Source organism: Nestor notabilis, unplaced genomic scaffold, assembly GCF_000696875.1.
Source record: "Nestor notabilis isolate BGI_N333 unplaced genomic scaffold, ASM69687v1 scaffold20821, whole genome shotgun sequence".
NCBI classification, from domain to species: Eukaryota; Metazoa; Chordata; class Aves; order Psittaciformes; family Psittacidae; genus Nestor; species Nestor notabilis.
Genome location: NW_009915620.1, coordinates 25,545 through 45,882, shown reverse-complemented (window position 1 = coordinate 45,882; position 20,338 = coordinate 25,545). Strand labels below are relative to the sequence as shown.

Genomic DNA, 20,338 nt, shown 5'->3' with positions numbered 1-20,338 from the left:
AATGCAGTCATTGATCTTCCTGGTCAAAGGTTCATTTTGAAATGTAATGAATCTCAATTTTCACTCTCCGTTCACTTTTTGGCAGCATTCGACTCGGAGCCATCACAATGGGTTGTCTCATGCATTTGTCATGAGATGCTAATTTGGATTCAACAAAGCTATTTTGTATGAGCTTGTTTTCTAGTTGCTGAGAATGACGAAACATCAGGGTGTAGTCCAAGAACTGCCAAGGCTCATCCTGTATCTTTGTTCCATCAGCTAAGCTACACATCTTCTAGGGCTCAAGAGAGTCCCACCAGGCATATCCCACAGCGAACAGCTGTAGAATTAGGGGGATCTCCCAATTATGTAGGATGATTTTGAGCTCGCTTTGCAACAATAATAGTTCAGATAACTTTAAACTGCCCTCCCTTTTTGAAACTTCCTAGAAACAATGAAGTATTCATGATTAGAGTCAGTTCTACGGCAACAATACTGGAAGAAAATGAATCAGATGGTGTAAGAACTTGCTCCAAAATGGACCCTAGCATGCTCTTTTGTTTTGCTGGAAGTGTAGATGAGAGATTTCTGTTGGTAAATCCTCTTTGGTTCCACCTATGCAGCACTTGTGGCACAACTCAACCTATAAGCCAAGACTTGGAGAAGGTGGAGCTGCAGAGGTTCCCATAGTCAGCAACTAGCTTGAAACTTGAAGTGGGGAGTAGAAGAGCATTACACCTGCACCTGCATTTTCTGGTGACTCCAAAGGTTGAGTCAACTGCAGTCACTGCAGGGCTTTAGCTCCCTGGAGATATGTGAATTTCAGCCTGTGTTGTTATTTAGATCTCCCTCTCGGTTGAGTGAATCCAAACCACCTCACTACTTGGTCTTTGATTTTCAGTACTTACAGTACCCTGACACTTTCTTTGCGCATCAATCACTGGATGTGACAGATCATCCCGAGTTCACACCCCCTGATGCTTTCTCTGCACGGCACTGAAGGTGGAGTGCTGTCAAACTGAACTTGTGGTCAGGGAAGTCTGGCTGCATGGTGATGGGGAGAGGAGGATGCAAAAAGCTTATGCTCCTGATAAGAGTATTGGAGCGTGTAATGTATTTGAGGGATGTGGTACATGTCAGAAACACCTAGTTCTGAGGCAAGCCAAACTCACTGAATCTGTTACTTATTATTGTCTCAACATTTGCAGGGGGGAAAATGGTCCAATTGTGCTTTTCCAGCATGTCATAAAAACGTGTAAGTGCCAGACCTGGAAGAAGCAACTCCTATTTTCAATGCGATCGCTTCAGTGGGAGTGCTGACACTGTGCTGGGGACTGCAAGCGAAAGCAGAAGCAAATCCTATTGGATTTCGGATGGAGGATGCAGTTCTAGTAAGACTGTTCACCTAAACGAACAAATGAAATTTGGGAGCAATCCCCAGCACAAACAGGTTGGGGGGAGAGACCTGTATTTGGGACCTTTGTTTGCACTGCTTCAAATCACAGTGATGTGTGCCAGATTCAGGACAGGCAAAATACCCTTCTTTGGGTCAGAGCCACTGCTTTAACAGAATCACTAAAAGTTTCTGTTCTGAGGAGGACACTGCTGAAGAAGGGACCTTTAGAAGCTGGCATGTGAGGAATCCGTTACTTTTCTGGGAAGCAGTGAAATCCTGTCAACAGGAGCAAAGCATCCTGTTGACAGGATAGGTTTGGTCAACAGCTGGAATGAATGGCAGCCCTAAATCTGAATCAAACCAGCTCAACTAGAAGAGTAAGGGGATGAAGAAAGATGGAGGAGTGAAAAGAGGCAAACTTCCACTCCCAGCTAAAAAGAGAAGGGTCTGATGAGGTTTTTGTGCTGTTTCTTGAGTTAAATTCTGGTTCATTGTTACTGCTCTCCCCTCTTTGAAACTTTTTCCTCTTATAATAACTTAGACCTGTCAAATATAACTAAAAAGGAATGATCATCTCTGGTCTGCAATGCAAACCCTTCTGTCTCCAGTGGTGTAGCACAGAGCTCTGGCTCTTCTGGGCTCAACTCCTGGTTTAGCACACAACCTGCATAAACATCCATGTTTTAACTAGATTAGAACGATTCTTCAGCATCTCCAAATCACCACCAGGCTTGGCAGGAGTCACTGTAATTGGCAGCCTCTGCTGAAGTCCTGCTCAACCCTGAATGCTGTGGCACCTCCATTCTGACCTATCAAATGATTTCCTTGCCTGGAGGTAACCCCACGCTGTGCTTTGCCCATCTGCTGCTCACTCCCCTCCTTGTTCCAGGAGCATCACTGTTGGTTTTTGCTGAAGTGTTTTCTCTCTGTTCCACATTGCTCAGGGATGGTTATACTTAAGGCTAAATATTGCTCTTGATTTATGAGAACACACCACTGATTTAAACATTTTGTCTGGTAACAGACTCAACAAGTTACTACCTACTCTGTCCTCTGGCATGATTTTACATGTGTTATTCTTTCTTTCTGGCTGTGGCTTCTCAAGCTAATTGCATAAAAGGCCTTGTCAGGAGAAATAAAAAATTGCTCTTTGGAGGAAAAAAAGAGCATTTAACTCTTTTCAGGGTAAGAAAGGACGTGGGCTGTGTGCAGAAGATAGGGATGAATGAGGGCTGTATGCAGAGAGACAGCCGTGTTCTGCACAGAACAGGGACAAAACCAAAGGGTGGGGGAATCCTTTAAAGGAATAAACCTCTTGTTATTTTGTAGTTCTTCCTTGTTTCTGTGATCTTACCTGACATGGGCTCTCTTAAATAGCAGTGTTAGTTTGAGGTGTCTTCGCTGCAGCATTTTCTTCCCTTTTTTTACGTGTGTTTTAGCTCTTTGACAAACCACTTCCACGAGAAACCACCTTCTCAATACAGAATTACTTATAAACAAGATTAATTTCTGCAGGCTTCTTGTCATCTTTAATGCCTTTGGACAGAGACATATTCCAAGTGATGTTTTATCTAAGGTCCTGATCCTCCAAGCGTTTACTTATACGTGTGATTGTTCTGTATGGAAGTAATTCAGTGGAGTGTCTTGCAGGGAGAAGTGTTCGGAGGTTTGGAAACTTTATTGTTCTGCACAAATATTCAGCTTTAAAAATTTAAGATCAAATGTTGTGAGGCCAAAAACGTGCAAGGAGAAACACTCCCATGGAGGAATGAGCGCGAAAGGTTTGTGGGGAAAGGTGATAGCCTTTATTACAGTAACTATAATAATTAGATGCTCTTTCGGGTCCTCAATGCCTGCCTTAGATCTGAAATGATAGAAGTGAGCTTCAAAGCCAAGTAACAGTTGGGAACAGTTGTTGGAGAGGACAGACCTAAATGTGGGCTGTGGTTAATTCTCTCTGATAGTTTTATTACACGCAGTATTATTGGCCAGGAAAGGTAGACCTTTGGCTGACCCAGTACAGTTGTTCTTAAGCTTCTTGAGTTCTTACAGTGAAATAGTCTGTTGTGCTTTGTCATGAAGCTGCTTTACCTTTTCAAAGATCCTCCTGGTCTCTTAAGGATAGCAATAGGTAATTAGTGTACTGGGAAAAGAAAAAGGGAATCACTGTTTTCCCCTTCAGGCAGCCGTGGGTCTGAGCCTCCTCTGCCAGGACTCCTGGCTCTCCTGCTTCCTGCTGTAAAATCCAGAGGGTGCAAAGGAAGGAAAAGAATTTCTTGATCTATTGTTACTTTGCAACTCTGACAGATTATTCCCTGTTTAAAACAGCAATAGGTTTTTCTTCTTGAAAAGAATGGGAGATGTGGGAAGGCAGCCCTGCAAATCACTGCTAAACTGTTGAATGACAACAAGAGGCAATATGGGCATGAATAATGCCAAGGAGAAACCAAATGATTTATTGTTCCAATATTGGCTTAAATTGAAATAAAAAAAAGGAAAAATCAACACAAACCCTTGGCAACATTAACACTCACACAACGTTCTGGTGCTCTGATTTTACATGTCCCTCCCTACCCTCAAAAACTATTGCCAAAAGCTTTCTCAGAGCTCAAACCTGAATCAGCTCAGCACTGGGAGAAATGGCTTTCTGAACTCCTTTACAAGAGCTACCAACATCCAGCCCATGCCGAAAGCTTAGGCAAACCTGGAGAAAACAAACACTCAGTTTTCCACGGTATGGAAATGAAAATAAGATTAAAGAGACTGGAAAGCAGATTCCTATAAGGTTACTTAGTGGTTTTTGGCTTGACTCCTGCCATGCAGAACAGGTTTGGGCAGAGCTGCTGCTAAGGCTGGTGTGAGGCTCTCTGCAGTCACAGTGAAAGCATCTCCTGGCAGACTTGAGGACACTTGGATCTTCCATCCCTGCTCTTGGAGGGAAAGGTTTCTGAACTAAGAGCAGGGCACGTCATGGTGTCACACAACAGTCTCAAGTAGCTGTTGGCCTCATTAGTGAGGAATTCATCAAACTGACTGTACGTGCTTGTGTTGGGGTAAAACCCGTGCTTACCAGAAACAGACCTGGGAAAACCAGAAATCCTGCTCGTTTGCTTCCCTGGAAGCTACAGAGAAGATGTGACATCGAGCACTGCACCCATGCTTTGCTTCCCAGGTTAATGCCTCTTTTCCTGCCTTTCCTTCTCTTTTGGCCTGGTCTATCAGCCCATGTTTACCAGAGCTGTGAAGCAGACCAGCCTCCTCAAGGGGCTGCCTCAAGAGGTGAAAGGTTGCTCCCCCTCTTTCATTGTCAGGCTGTCTCCAGGCTTATTTCCAGTGTCAGCTTCCTGTTGACTGTCTACAGCCTTTAGAGGAATTCATTCAGCTGTAAGGACAGTGGGTTGAGCAATCCTTCCTGCAGAGGAAGAACTCCCCTCAGGGGCCAGCACCACGCCTGGGGGACTTGGCTGATGGAGTACTGAGTATTCTGGAGCTCACAACTCCCATTAAACACTCATTTGTTTTGATTTTCTTGTATCTTTCCATTCTCGTTAGAGCAAGGTCAGAAATACAGAAGCTGGCTCAAAGAAACGTCAGGTCGAGTTCTCCTTGTGTTTACTGAATTCCTTACCTCTGGTCAGCTTATCCTGCCTTCATAGAATACCGACTCCTGACTCAAATTGGCAGTGTTTCCTCCGCTTAGTATTAGACTTAAGAGACTGAAACAATTATGGCCAGTTTTAAGCAAGATTACTTCAGCTCAGACTAGAGGCTTTGTGAGAACAGTTTTCCTGCAGAGTCAGCCAGAAGGAATCAACAGTACTTTATTAACACAAGATGAATTCTGTAAAGAGGAAAATAAAGCCTGCGATTTCTGTAGCAAGGCCAGCCAAAAGAAATAACTTGCCCTCCAACATCACAAGTTTCTTTGGGGTTTGGAATGGAGTAGAGAGAGCATTTTGTCCTGTGGGATTTGTTTATGAGAAACGCGAGCAATTGCTTTTGCTTCTTAGAAGTCAAGGTGTTAGCTGAACAAAGCGCGCCTCTGCACGGGAAAGAAGGCTGGGAAACGGGGCATGGCTGCTTGAAGTGGTTTTGCCCTGGCCCATCACTTGAACCTTGAAGATAAAGCTTTGGGGAGGGTTGAGAAACGGTGCCCTGGGCAGGTTGAGCACCTGGAGAAGTCTCACCTGCACCCAGGCCCCGTGTCAGCTCTCTCAGGGCTTTGCTCGTGCCATATTCCTTCTGCCACCGCCTGACTGTGAAAGGTACTTGAAGTATTTCAAGGGTGTCAGCAGCGCATTAAGAACTCTCTGAAATGACTTGGCTCTCCCTGAACCTATGTGCTGGATGGGTAGCTGTGTGCATGCATAATAAATTCAATGCACTTGGGGCATGCCAAACTCCTTGCATGTGCTATGCAGTCTTTGCACCCTCTATGTCTGTCAGGAAAACTGGGGATAAGAGCCTGAAAACGAACAAAGAAGCTTCGTGCTTTGATCCACCCTTATTGAAATACTAGGATAAATATGGCATGTAAGAGTAATACATAATGTTTTCTGTCAGTGGCTAAATCAACCCGGTCTACCTGATGCAAGAGTGGTAAAATGATGTGATTTTTATCTGATTTATAACCGCTTGTATCATTTCACAGTGTGAGAAAGATGGGTAAATCGGAGGTGATACTGAAGGTGGCACCAGACACATTTCAGTATCTACAACTCTAAATCTGGTATCAACGCAGCAATACAGTCTAGTCTGGCATAAGTCTAACCTGCCTTGTTTTTTGCCTCCCTGGATGGAAAATGATCTGTATGTGCATACTGTCCTCTTCAACCCCTATATCATGGTTGTCCCATTCATGGATCACTGTGCCTCCGACCTGCTGCCTGGCCATGACTTGACTTTAAGCATTTGTAAAGGACAATGTGTAATCAGCATCTGACAGACATCACACTACTGCCTGGGAGGGTGGCTTGATACTTCATTTAAGACCAATACTGTAGTGCTGGGCTGATGGCGCTGCTCGGAGCACTTCCTTGGAAAGCACTTGTGGTGCAGAAGGAAAACTGCAGTGGGGAATAAGAGACTGAAAATGGCACATAGTGTGTTCCTAAGCTGTAAAGAAGACAACCAGATACCCTGCTGGCTTTTGCTGCTGCTGATGTTCTTGTCCACTCCAAGAGATAGCGTTCGCTGTCGTTTGCACGAGAGCCTAAATGAACAATTCCAGGATAAATCTGTGGCAATTTCATGCATATGAAAGCAGTCACAGCGCTTGAGTTTTCAATGTTCATCCCAAGTGGCTTGTGCGGCCTTATCTGAATGAATCACAATCAGGTGTAAAACAGTGTAAAACCAGGAAAAATGGGATTGATATGGGAGAATATTGTAGAGAATCTGTACGTAAAGTTAAATGCTTACAGACTCCTGTTCCATGCTTATCACCAAATAGCTCAGTAGAAAGAAGAATAGATTAGAATCTCTGCTTTGGTGATTTAAAAAGGTGTGAGGAAAAAAAATAGGAAAATTATGGATAATCTTGGAGCCTGATACAGAATTGAATACCTTCTGTAGGGCTCTGGCAGTGCCCAAGTGACTGAATTCTTCTGCACATCCTACACAGTGGGATGCACTCAAATTTAATCAGTTACAAGCACAAAATGGAGCTTTTTTATTACTATTGCTCGTTTACATGATGGTTTAATAATGTGCTTTTTAAGCATCTCTTTGGTAGGTAGGGCCTACAGGCATAGGGATGTCCTCTGGGAATCTGGAGCTGGACTTGCAGCCCGTACTCTTGGTAGAAACAGAGTGCCTGAATATCAGTAACTTCCTTCTACCAAAGTGGTGTAAGAGGTAAGGTGATGTGGGAAGTGCAGTTTGAAGGGGGAGGCTTGAAGGGCAGGTTTACTCATTTGCTACATCCTACGCTTCTTTTGTATATGTTTTTTCAGTACTGAAGATTTCAGTGCACTGTTTCACAGGCCTGTGTAGAGAATCAGTTGTCTGGAATGGCCTTACTGGAGGATAGCAGAGCTCCCTCAGGCAAAGAATGTAAAGATTAGGTTTTGACAGGAATGAAATACAGGCACATACGTGGGAGAGGCTACAATCAGCTGCTCCCACCTTCACTCCCACTAGTTCCCAGGCCTCCTGCAACTGCAAACCTTGCAATACATGAAGAAGAAACCCATGATTATACATGATTTCCCAGAGGAGGATGAAGGTGAAATGATATTTTGGGCATAGCATTACCCCCTCTGCAGCAGCTCAGAGGGCTGAACCAATGATGGGAAGCACATGTATGCAATACAAAAGATGGCAGAGCTCCGGCTCTGGAATTTGCTCCCTTGGAGCAATTGTATTTTAACTTGGAATACTTTGAGGACTCCTGCAGCTACTCAGAGCACAGCCTTTAACTTCCAGCCACGCTTTAAACAAGTATCTTCAAAATTGGTTGCTGGATTAGAAGACTTTCCAGAAAAATCTGTGGGAAACAGCCAGTCTCCCTGTGTGATGGGGAGCACGAAACAAGAGAGTAAACTTCCTTTCCAACCACCAGCGGATTACTGAGCCAGTGAGATGTTCTGAGAGAGGGGGGAGTATTTGAAGAGGTTTTAGTTAAGGGTAGTGCAGTTTCCTGGATTAGGTAAAAATCTCACTAAATATCCTGAACCAGCTCTTTCATGGTTCTACACTTTTTGCCCAAGTCAAACACCACAGTATTTGGTATGGGGTCTTACTGCATACTACTATGTTGATGTAGTCATTTTGTACAAGTAGAGCTGAGGGAGAAATAGCAGCCCCCCTAATGTACACTGTTAAATGTCTCTTATACAGCCCAGGATGGGCTCTTGCCTAAGCCCTAAGGATGCCTGACACAGCAGACAAAACACATCTCGTTTGTGGTGCTAACAGCCGGGTGTGAGTAAAGCGATGTCGTAGAAGTAGTTCTGATTTCTGTTGTATCTGCACCATGACTTCAAAGGCCTGGACTCTGACCTGGGTAATAAAAACAACCTGTCTGATGGAGTCCGACTTGTCTCCCCCCCGTGCTGAAATTCTCAGTAAAACTGAAACACATTGGAAGGAATGGATGAGACTCAGGTTTCAGGTAAGACCTTGTTCTGCCCACAGAACTGCTGCCTTCCAGCTGTGTCAGCGTGTAGCCGAGACTCAATCCAAGTACAGGATTTGGTCGGATGAACTTTAAGGCTAACTTTGTATTGGGAAGAGTTTGCCTAGATGCTTACCAAGCCATGCAGCACACTGCCCCCCTCACAGAGCTCGTCTGGTGCTCTCAAGGGGAATAATCAGCTCAAAGGAAAACAAAAGTCTTGCCTCATGTGCCCTTGGCGTGCTTGCCAAGCCTGGGATTGAGCCTGTTCTGCTCTCACCTGGAGCCCGTACCAGTTAGCTCCCTGGGAAGATCTAGAGGCTGATGGGATAACCTGCTTCTGCTGCCTGTGTCCTTCTGCCTCCTTGACTGCCTGTCACTTCTGCTTAACCCTGCTGCAACTTGGTTTATGCCCCAACCTGAAGGGCACAAGCTCATTTGATTTAAATGCCTCTGGATGTTTTATTAACCACCCAAGGATCTACTTTCCCTGAAGCTGTGCTCTCAGTCTTAGTGGTACCTTATGGCAGCTGAATTTGAGTCTAATTGCGTATTTGATGGTTGACTCAAAAAGAAATGAGCCTGTTTCATCCACATTGAGGGAGGGCAAGGAGACTGGATGGGAAAAGCTCTTAGAGGTGTGCTAGATGTTAGACCAATTCCCAGTGTAAGCCTGGATTTTCTGTGCTGGATGAGGCAAGTCTCTGGGTGTGGAATTCACTTGGAATTCAGCACTTAAGTAACTCATCAACAGCTTGTTACAGGTGTTGGCATACTGAAGCCACCATGCCCTGAACCAGCCTTATATTCCACCAGCCATTCTGCTGCTATGGTCCCTAGTATGTAAACCCTGAAAACCCCATGTGAAACAACTCTACTTCGGAATGAAATCTATCTTCTCTTCTGAGAAAGAACAGCAGGCTGTCATTCCCAGCTGCCTGCATGCCTCCATCCTCTCCATACTCAAACACGACTTCCTTACAACCCAGTCTTTTTCCACATATCCACCTGAGCCTGCTTGCTGCCATACGCATTCGGGTAGTGCTCTTTTTTCTTTGCCTTGGACACACTTCATATTTTCCATCAGTTTTTGGTTCTAACTGACCCTATTTTTTCCTCCCCCCAGTTCTATGCCTCTTTCATCCCTCCATTTCCAATTCAGCCTCTCCAGCTCCTTGTGACCGTTTCTGCTACCCCTTTGCTCTGCTTGTGTCAGTCCACGTCTCCTTTCTTCTTTGCATTCTGCAGAGCCAAGGATGAAAATGTCTTTTTTACCTCCTTTGCTTGCTTCTCCAAAGAGATCATTCTGTGGAGCAAGGGCTGTAGCCTGGGAGCCACTGCTCTGTGCCTCTTGTTCATTTTTATTCTCCTTCTAAGCTTTTCCTTAGTCTTTCTCTTCCCAGAATATCCCTCAAACACCCCCCAGCCACTGGCTTGTCACTGCCTTTCTGTCCTTCTACCAGGCGCCAGTGGGACTCCTGATCCTTTTCTTCTCTGCCTGTTTCTTGTTCCTGTATTCCAGCAGATCTTCATTCACTTTGCTTGTTGGAAGTGGGGAAAACTGGTTCTTCTACCTGCTCTTGTATTAACTTGATAAGGAGAATATACCTCTCCCTGTCACAGTGGAGTGAAAAAAATAGCTGGGCTGGGTCTCTTCCTCTTTGCCATGGGATTCATTCCCTTCTTTCTTTCTTATTGATTAGGACTATGCTATGCTGATCAAACCAAGAATAGATCCGAAGGCAGAGCAGGCCCCTCTGGGCCAAGCACAGTAGGTATCTAGCTGGATTACTGGAACAGAAACCAGCTCTGAGGTGGAAATCAGACCCTAACTACCAGTGTTAAATACCCTACTTGTCTGTTTCTGCCTGTGTTGGGACTCTGCTTGAGATAGGGATGAGCAAAGTGCAGTGTGGGAGAGCTGGAAGAGAACACATCCATGGAACAGGGCACACGGCTGGGGCATCTGCCAGGGAAAGGCCAGTCTGTTCTTTAAGATGTGCAGAGCTTATTGCTGCTGGCAAGTGAGAGTCCTGGAATGTAACTGCTGTTTGTGGCTCTGTGAGTATCTATGACAACAAACAAATCTCAGCTTTGGGAAGTGTCCCTGAGAATGATCGGGGGGGGTTTGTTGCATTATGTTGGTAACACTCAGCATTTTCAGACCCTTAATCCCTAAGTATTACTATAGATGGGTATGAGTACTTGAGGAAAAAGAACTAATTAGTTACAAGATTGTTTTTCCTTGTTTGCGAATGGGACCAACTCAGACTAATGCTATTTGCTTTAGCTGATTCCAGGCTTCTAGACATAAAAAGGAGTGAGTATTTTTGGGAGCTCTAATGCTAAGCAGGAGGCTTAGGCTCAAGGCCAAGGGACTGTGGGTATCCGTGGGTCACTTTCAGCCACATGAAGAAGGCAGAAGAGGGAATCTAACCTCTATTTGTTGTACCAGTGTTGCTCCTGCAGTGCTGCAAATCAAAAAGTAGGAAGCCAATGAAGCCAGGAATTCATCCTGCAGGATAATGCTCAGGATGGGCATGCCTGCAAGAGCAGGGCTGCGGCTGCCAGCACGATAGGACAGAGGAACTTGCCCTTGTACTAAGATTGAGGTTTTGGTCCTCTGATTTCTTCTTGCGGAGCAGCAGCTGTACCCCCAAATACGTGTGCTGAGGTTTAGTGCTTTGGCCTTAATTGCTGCATCCATTTACTCCCATGTCCCATACTGTTCTCTTGTGAGTGAGGGAGGGAGAATAAAGAGGTGTGTGGAGAACTCCACCTATGACTGGCTCCACATCACGCTGCCTAATGTGCTGGAACTGGGCCTGTGATGGGGAGGCTGTGGATCCCTCTGAAATACCTGGAAAAGTTATGCCCCAAAAGAGGGACTTGGAAAGCCCAGTCACTGGCAGCACAGGGGGGAAGGTTGTGCAAGACCTGCTTCCTCTCATCTTTTGCTGGCTTTTCTGAGGCTTCCTGGGCATGTGTCTCAAGTATGTGACTGCTCTCATCCCTCTTGTATTCTAAGCTCTGATGAGTAACCTCATCTGGGTTCTTCTCTTGGTGAGCAGCTGTGCGCTGCGGTGCACTGGGCAGCAACTGACAGCACCAGAACAGCTGGAGTCATTTCCCACTTCTGGTTGTAGCACTTCCCCGGTGTCCCTGCCTGACACTATCCGTTACAAAGCTCTGTTTCTCAGCTCATTACAGATCTGTCAAGCTATTAACTAGCTGGACTGAAAGTGTAGATGTTTGCCAGTCCATTTACAATATACATGTCTGAAAATAAGGGCTCAGATGATCCAGGTTTTTCCCAGATAGAGACAAACTGGGGCTGAAATGGGGAGGGGAAGAGGTAAAGTCTTTCTGGGCAATGTGGTTTAGAAGCAAGCAGGTTGAGGAGGGAAGTGGAGGAGGACAGGCTGGTCTGAAGAGCCATGGTCATTATGGCTTTGCTAATGTGCGACTGTTCAGATCTGAATGAGCTTTTAATGTCACTAATGCATAATTTATATGCAAGCATGGCAAGAGGTGTGCAGTGCAAATCACACCTGATGAAGAGATGAATATGTGTTTGCAGATGCTCAAGTCCTGAGCATCCCACCAGATGCTGAGGAAATCACAAAGCCTGTGACTGAGGTTTTCAACAGAAAAGCCCAAAGTGCCATGGCCCTGACATAGTTCTCCCTGATACTGCACTGGTGCTGACCTGCCTGGGGAGCAAGAGTATGTGTTTGTGCCTGTAACGCCCTTGGAAAAGCCCTGATATTGATAAACTTGCTCAGAAACAAGTGTCTTATTGTATGAATCCTCCTGGAAGTTGGTGGGAGTCTGCTTACAATGAGGACTTAGCTGTGTTAAATAGTACTGGGATCCTACTTTCAGTAATGAAGTCAGGAAGCAAACTATCAGGGAAAGGAGAGATCATCCAGGGAAGGCCACTAACAACTTTAGGGTTTAAGGTATCTGGATGTTAATCTGGAAGGGAATAGTAGCTCTGGGAAAGCTGATGAAGATGTGCTTATGCAGCACTGGTGCACTTGGTGATTAAATGGGCTGAGGATGACTTCTTATGTTGAAAACTCCTTGGAAAGGTTGATTTTCACCCGTGATGTTTTAAGAACCTTCTTTTTGCTCCCTCATTATTTCAAACTCCTGGTTGTTCAATGACCAAAGTTAAGACTTAGCAGCAGTCCTTTGCATGTGGTTTTGATTGCTGCAGAGAGGTGGCAATCATAAATTGAAGTGTAAATTCAAGGAGCCTCACAAAACTGGGAAGCCAGCATATTGCAGAGTTTGTGGTGATTTAGGAAGCAGATCTAGTGATGTTGTCAATGCCTCTCTGGAGGCGTGACACCAGGGTTCAACTGGTCTTACTGTTTCAGATACCTGCCACCGAGATTTATATGTGCTTCACCAAGTATGAGAAATACAGGAATCCAGGGGCTTCTGGCTGATCCCCCCCAAAAGCCATCGACCTGCCTCCATTCATGTCAGCACAGTTATAAATCGTTAGCATGCACTGAAGTAGGCAACTTCTGCCACTGCATAGAAGCTTCCAGAGGTGCCTCCTGCCTCCTGTAAATCCTCGGGCACCCAGTGAAGTAGATTAACTGCAGATGGACACGGTAAGTTGTCCCTCCTTTGGAATTAGAGGCTTTCACGCTTTTCACAAGAGGACAGTGTGGTGTTCCCATAAGCAAGAAAGAAGGACTGAAGCTGTGCTGTTTGTTTACTTGCTTTTAAATGGCTGTCAAATCTAGATAGCTGATGCCAAACAATGGGAAAACAGGTTGCAGAACTGTGGGCTCCATTCTCTCCTGCCATAGGCAAACTATCCTTTTGCTTATGATAACTTATTTTCCCTCTGTTTAAAGAAACCTGGTGGGCTGTTTGCTCTGGTACTCCTCTGGTAAGCCCAGGGCTGCATTTACGTTCCATTCTGTTGCTCACTCCAGCCCTAAAGACATCTGCCAAAATGAGTCACTGGAGAACTACTGAGTGGAAGCTTTAAGAATGTGGTAGGAAAGGCTTGAACGTTACCCATTAATGTTTACAGCTCCTAATTACGTTAATTAATCAGTCTTGGAGGTTGTCTCACCCGGGAGCCCAAAGGCAGGATGTTAGTTCCCACAGACGTACTTGAACTCAGCTGCTATTCCTTTAAGAATTTGGCTTGTGCAGGCTTTCAGTGCACGAAGTACAAGAGGACAGGAGATGATATTTTCAACTCCAGTGACAGGTAAGGGCAGGAGAAAACTGTGGTGCAGATACAGACCTCTTTCTAATTTAGTTTGGCTCATCCTCACCAGATGAAACGTCAGAGAACCACTTATCCCCATTTGCAGGATATCCTGATCTTTATGTTGAGCTCTCAGCTGCTTCTGGCTAGTAGGTTTTGCTCCCAAGTGGAATGCCACATGCAAGTGGCTTGTGGGTGCGTGACAATCCTTTAATGATGACAGGCAAAACAAGCAATGACAATATGGATTAGGTGAAGATGGGTGATGAACCACTCTCTATAAAAGACTCCTGTGGGCAGTAACTCCTGTCTGTGCTAAATATAAAGCACCAGACAACGAGAGAGGTATTTTTTGGTAGGCATCTTCCAGAGTAACAGGGCATCGTATGGAAAGAGGACTATGATTAAAGGCCTGGTAATGTCTCTGGTTGCGTTCCAAGCATTTCCAGCCTGGAGCTTGCTCTTTAAGAGACCTGTCTGCCATAGTGCTTCACTGCACTAAACCCGGTTATTAAGCAATTTTCCTATCAGCTGTTTTGTGAGCTGTTGCCACACTGCGTAGAGACCACGATCCATGTCACTTGGAAAGCACTCCTGGCAGGCTGAGGGCACGAATGATGAGCCAGCTGGGACTGAAAACTAACACGGGTCCAGATGGACTTAACAGTGACAGCTCCCTCGGAACCAGAGCTGTGTGGGGAGGGTTGGCACTGCCGAGGTGTCATCTGTCTCTGTCCTGTTGGCAGGACTTCAGCTGCTGATGGATTGCCTGGCGACTTCTCGTGCACGTTAACGTTAACTTCATCAAGAGCAGTGTGTGCAGAGTGTGAAGCGTGATACGGGCAGTACCTGACACAAAGGAATACTTGCCCTATACTGGGAGTTCCAGTGCAAAGCCTCTCTCTCCCCATTCATCTTCCTCCCACCTCCCCCTTCCCCACCCCCTGCTACCTAGGGACTCCCATGGACAGGCATATTGGCAGTAAACTCAGCTCAACAAAACAGTCTTGTGAAGAAGGGAAATATAACACGATCGCTTCCTATTTCTTTCCCCTTTCCTCTGCATCAAAGCCTGGGCTGGCTGTCAGGAATGTTCAAAATGAATAAATAAAGCGCAGGAACCCCCTGCTTCAGAAGGAGCCTCATTCACTCACCATGAAGCTTGGCCAATTCTTTCTCTGACAGTACTCAAGTCAGCAGGCAGAGCAAGAAGATCATTCAAAGCTAATCAGTAAAGTGTAAACCTATTATGAAAGCACATTTACCCCTTGCCTCCTCCTTCCTCCAGAAAACCAATCCCCAAATCTGTGGGAATAACACATAACATACATAAAAGTCGCTATTACTTAGATCCCCTGTTATTAGGTCAGCAATGCCACTGATGAAATGCTCCCCAGAGCACTGAGCATTGGCATATAAATCCTCCAAGAAATCCACAGCATAATTTGTTACAGCTAGAGGGCATAAGACACATTAGAGCAAAGCCTGTGTATTAGGCTCTCCCCTGTGATTCTTTAGGCTATCTCTGGTAATAAAAACCTCATCTTGATTTCTTATCCTTCGTATTCATTTCTGTCAGAGAAGACTTCTCTTAGACAAAGATACTACTATCTCTCTCTCTGTAATACGGGAAACCTTCTCCCCTTTTCTCCCCACCCCTTGTAAGTTTTATTTTAGGGATGACTGAGGAAGATGTACAACTTGGGAACTGTTGGTGGATAAAGAGTGGTGAGGACTGTGATGATGGATTTAGTGTATGCAGTGCAAAACTCGAAATGGGGAGCTAGAGAAAAGTGGGTTTGGTCTGCATTGGTATGGGAAATGGAAAGTAAAACCCCGGCTATGCAACTGCTGTGTCTTAATATGAAGCTCTGGTCTTAATGGATGGAATCCGTGGGAGTCAAGTGATTAAAATCCAGGCTCAGATGTATATAATCACGACAACTATTAATTCTGGAATGCTTTTGCTGCCGTACTCGTATGGTGCAAAGGGACAAGGCCAAAGAGGAATCTAGAAGGCTTTATGTGAATAGTTTGCAAGGCAAACAAGAGCTCCGCAGAAGTGAACACAGATAAACTGAATGATGTATGGTAAGGCTGCAAAATGCACAGTGTCCTATCCAAAATAGTTTGTTTTCTCTGCGGTAGGATTGCTATAAGCAACTGGGACATTTTCATTTATCTGTACCTCTGGGTTTTGCTTTATTTTGCTCTTTTAGAACCTATCCTCATAAGAAGCTGTTTGGCCCTTGAAATGACTGCAGCCAGACCTGTTCCCTTGTGCAGAGAAAGCAGTAAATCTTTACAGCAGTTCTTACAAGCGGAGAAGTTTAATATGTGCTCGCTGCTTTTGTAATCTAAGAGCAGCTATGCTGAAAGACAATACTTGCTAATTGCATTTCCTATCACATCCCTTTCCAGTTGGAGGATAAAATATGGAAGTTTGGGTTTATTTTTTTAGTACATACAGCAAAATTTTATTCAAAAGAATCTTTGTTCCCCCTTAACTATCTGTTTATTTAACAGACGGTGGAAAATGGGAGACTCTGTCAAAAGACTTAGCTACAAGAATAATTTATGAGCTACATTTAGCTGTTGATCTGGCAGACCGGCTTAGTGCAGAGCCAAAATATATCCTGGCAGGTAATAATGTAAATCTTCAGCTCTGGCCCACTCTTGAGCAAACCAGGCAGGATACGACTCCTGCTAGTTCTGCAGTGTCTCTGGCAGGCACCACACAGAACGCTTGGCTCTGCCTGACAAACATGCTCCCATGTGGAGAAATTTGCTGGGATTATTTTTCTTTTTAACCTATTTTGGATGCAAATGGATGTGTCTGTGGGGAAAACTATTCTGGTCACTTAAAAAGAAGCCTCCTGTGAAGAGCAAGAGGGGCAGGCAGCTCACCGACTCCTCTCAGCCCCTTGCATCACTCAGCCGGATTCCAATGAACTAAGCTATTGGGTGATGTCCAGCCTTTGTTGAAGCTGTGGCAGCTCTCCCAGTGGCTTCACTGGGTGCAGGATTTTATCCACCACGCTGCTAAATCACTAGCATGGTTTTTATCAATGCGATCTGCCTAGTGCTGGCTGAAGCCTGCCTTGCTGAAGGAGAGATCCTCATGGACAGTTAACTTAAAAGGAGAGAGTAACAGGGAGTGTGATCACTCTGCTCTCTGACACTGCCTCTGTGCTATCAGAGATGTTGCTGCACTTGGGCATGCCACAGAACTGTACCTGCAGCATCTCTTTAGCTGTTTTCTATCAAAATGGACTGATTTAGCTTAAAGCTGCTTTCTGGTTAATTTTTAATATCGGACTGTTTCAGATGGTTGGGTAAAAAAGCAGCTCCTCCTGTGCTGGTTCGGCAAGGTTGGAGGGGAGCTGTTTTCCCAGTCTATTTCAGATGCAGCAGAAACCACATCTGCATAAAGGCTTGTCTGTAAGAAGTGGTGTCCTTGATTAACTCTCTGTGTGTCTATTTTAGTCCCATTTAATACAATCACTTGCTTGGGAAAAGCATACCCGTAAAGCCATCCAAGATGAGTTAATGTAGTGCTTATATTCAAACATCTGCTTTAATCTTTGTTAATTTTCAAGTCTAGATGAGATTCAAGACTGCTGAACTTGACAAGACCAGACAACTTAAAGGTTAGCTAAAGAACTCCTTATAACTTGTTTAATCACATATTTATATGCTGGGATACTGAGTATGTCTGCCTATAGCTTTGAAGTCTCACATAAAGTTGGGCCCCTGGGCACATGTGGGATATAAATGTAGCAATGAGGTCCCATTTCACTTGTAAGGGCTACTGAATCAGAAAGCTCAGCATTTACACTCCACCTTACATCTTCAGAGTCTTTTGCAAAGACGTGAGACCAAGGTGGCTTATGCATTAGGTAGCAAGGATTTTGATGAACTACTCATTCAGCCATCCCTCTCCACCTCCCTTGGTTTGAACGATGGCTTCAGCTCCCTCCAAATGACCCTCTGGATCGGTTAGGCTCTTGGATGGCTCTGCTGTTACATGTCTCCATGGAATGGATTTTACTTTCAATAATGTCTTATAACTGTCTTTAAAGAGGTTTATGGCTCAGCCTTATTCTCTGGGATACTGACTGTTCTCTGCTAATCTCCCATAGAAACATAGCTATTGGTTCACACACTATTCCAGTTAGTTCTCCTCAAGCTCTAGAGTCAAGTTAATTGGACACAATTGACCTATGTTAGAGAATTGCTATTAGGTGAGTAATATTTAGCAAAGGAAATAAGATCTTTCTATACCTCAGAACATGCTGGGAGTTGTGGGGAGCGGCAGGAAACGGCAGCTCAAGAACTGTGCAGACCTGGCCCTAGGAACAGGGTTGATTTAGGGACTGGGGGGAAGTGTTTTGTAATAACTGAGGTTTGTAAAGCTGTAGGTCTTGCTAAAGGAGAGCTAGACTGGGGAAAACCATGCTGGAGTCTTGAGTGTCTGCAGGAGGCGAAAGAACAAGACGGATGAGAAACAGCTTTATAGAAATACCGTGGTAGACCTGTGAGTGTTATGTTTGGTTGCTTTTTTTCTTAGCAAACACTATCCTGTCACGTAGCCACTCAAACCTGATTAAAGCAGGCCAGTGACAAATAGAGCAGGATGTCATCGGGACGTGTTTGTGTTTCCAACTGGAAGCTGCGTGCTGAAGGCAGGTCCAGCACACTGAAAAAACACCAGATGATGAAAGGACACTGGTCCACAAGACAAAACCAAGGCCTGTAACATCACCAAGCAGCTCAAGACGCAGAAACACTGAGATTGGCTTTGCAGAGCAGTTTTATGCAGAGCAGCTGAAATGTTGCTGCTAAATCCTGGAACTTTTGGGCGCTTTCCCAATTTACTTTTGGATACTAGCCCGCTTGATGGGGTAAATCCTGGAAAACATTCACTTACAGAACCAGCCTGTTGGTACAAGGCCCTATATACTTTAGTGCAAGTATTGCTCTATGAAAATTGCTAGTCTGAAAACTTTGGGTAAAGTAAACTTCCTGAGAGAACTATAGGTGTCAGCACTCAGTTTAAAACGTGTAAGTATGTGCTTAACTCTACTGAGACGTGAAGTTTCACTGAGATCAGCAGCACTACTTAAGTAAAGTTACATTTGGAGGAGTGTCTTGAAGGTCAGGCCTCAAGTACAGAAATACTTCAGACTCATATTGGCTTGCTGGATAATACCAGCAGCAGGCTCCTGGATTACAGAACCAGTGACGTGATGTGATTTGCTATGGCAAATAAATCATACTTCTATCTCATAGAAGACTACTGCGTTCTCTCTCTTAAACCTTATGTATTCAGACAGCGAAAGAAAGTCAGTGTTCCTAAATTTAAGTATGTTTTTTGTAATTCCAAAGCACTTTAATGTCTGTGGACCTGATTCTGCAGCCAATCTTTCAAGATGCACCTCTGGTCCCTGCTGGACTGTGCTGGGAGTGTATCACTACTCTGGTTTCCCCAGTACAGAATCCTGCTGCTCAGGAACTTAGCTCTGCAGCAGGCGCAGAACTGGCTCTTCAGCTGGGACCAGCATCACCACCTTAAGGTGGAATTTGCAATTTGTAAGAACTGCAAAATCAGGCTCTTTGGGGCAATGGACTTGGGAAGGGGCAAGTGTCTATCTCTGCTCACCGGCACTCAATGAAACACTGGCCAATCTGATCCTGCAGAGTTTCCTTGATGAGGAGCCCCTCCGTTTCTCTCAGCTTGTTCTTGATGGATATCTCGTCATCTCTCTCCTGGATCTCACCTTGCAGGGCATTTACTTGCCCAGCATCCACCTGCAGAACGCTCCTTGCCTTTAAGTGAGGAGGTAGGTTCTGCAAACAGCAAGAAGAGAAAATAAAATACATGAATGAAAAGAAACTTGATATGAACTGGAAAGCCAGGCTGACAGTGAATCTGAGCTTAAGCCTTAATTTGCAGGAAGCCAGGAAAAATCCCTGCACTCGTAAAACTTGCCAGGATGCACACAATGGTCTATTGTTAGTGTTTCGGCATCAACTAACACCACTGCAATGTAGAAAGCCAACTCTTCCAGCGTGGGATCCTAAGATCTCCATGAGACAGGTGAGAATGCTGCTGTTCTGCAAATGCCAACTTTATCCGTGTCAGAAGGGTGCCAGAGGTTTTTTAATTGAATTTCCAAATGTCTGGACTTCCCATTGGTACGTTTTAATTAGCCAGCATTGTGTTTAATTTGTTCAGTTTTTATATGCACTGCTTGGTCACTGGTTTCCTGGTATTTTGTTGCAGCTGGTCCTATTCCTGTAGGAAATCAACTTCCCTTGAGGAACAACAACAACAAAGAATAAACAACCCCCAAACACCATAATAAAAATCAGAGCTCCCCAAGTTTCCCATGGTTTGATAACGTTGGCAAGAAGGGCTTCTGAGCCAGCTTCGAGTCTTACACTCATTTCTGCTTTGTGATCGCTTTTACATGCGTAGGTTGAGAGAGGAAAACGAAAGTCTTTCTGGCATGCAAATACAGAAGCATGAAAACCCCATCTGTGTGGGTGGTCTGAAACCTTGTGTTTTTCAGCTTGCAGTGGCTGATAAAGTTGAGATGGT

General features: G+C 44.8%; 1 protein-coding gene across 1 annotated transcript in view; it reads right to left on the bottom strand.

Annotated features, from left to right (window-relative positions):
* IQCA1 (IQ motif containing with AAA domain 1) overlaps nt 1-20,338 on the bottom strand; it is an 87,376-nt gene that overhangs the window by 51,089 nt on the left and 15,949 nt on the right. Inside the window, exon 5 of the mRNA XM_010024241.1 lies at nt 19,397-19,584. Within this exon, the coding sequence (XP_010022543.1) occupies nt 19,397-19,584 (188 nt within the window). The remainder of the gene's footprint in view (nt 1-19,396; nt 19,585-20,338) is intronic.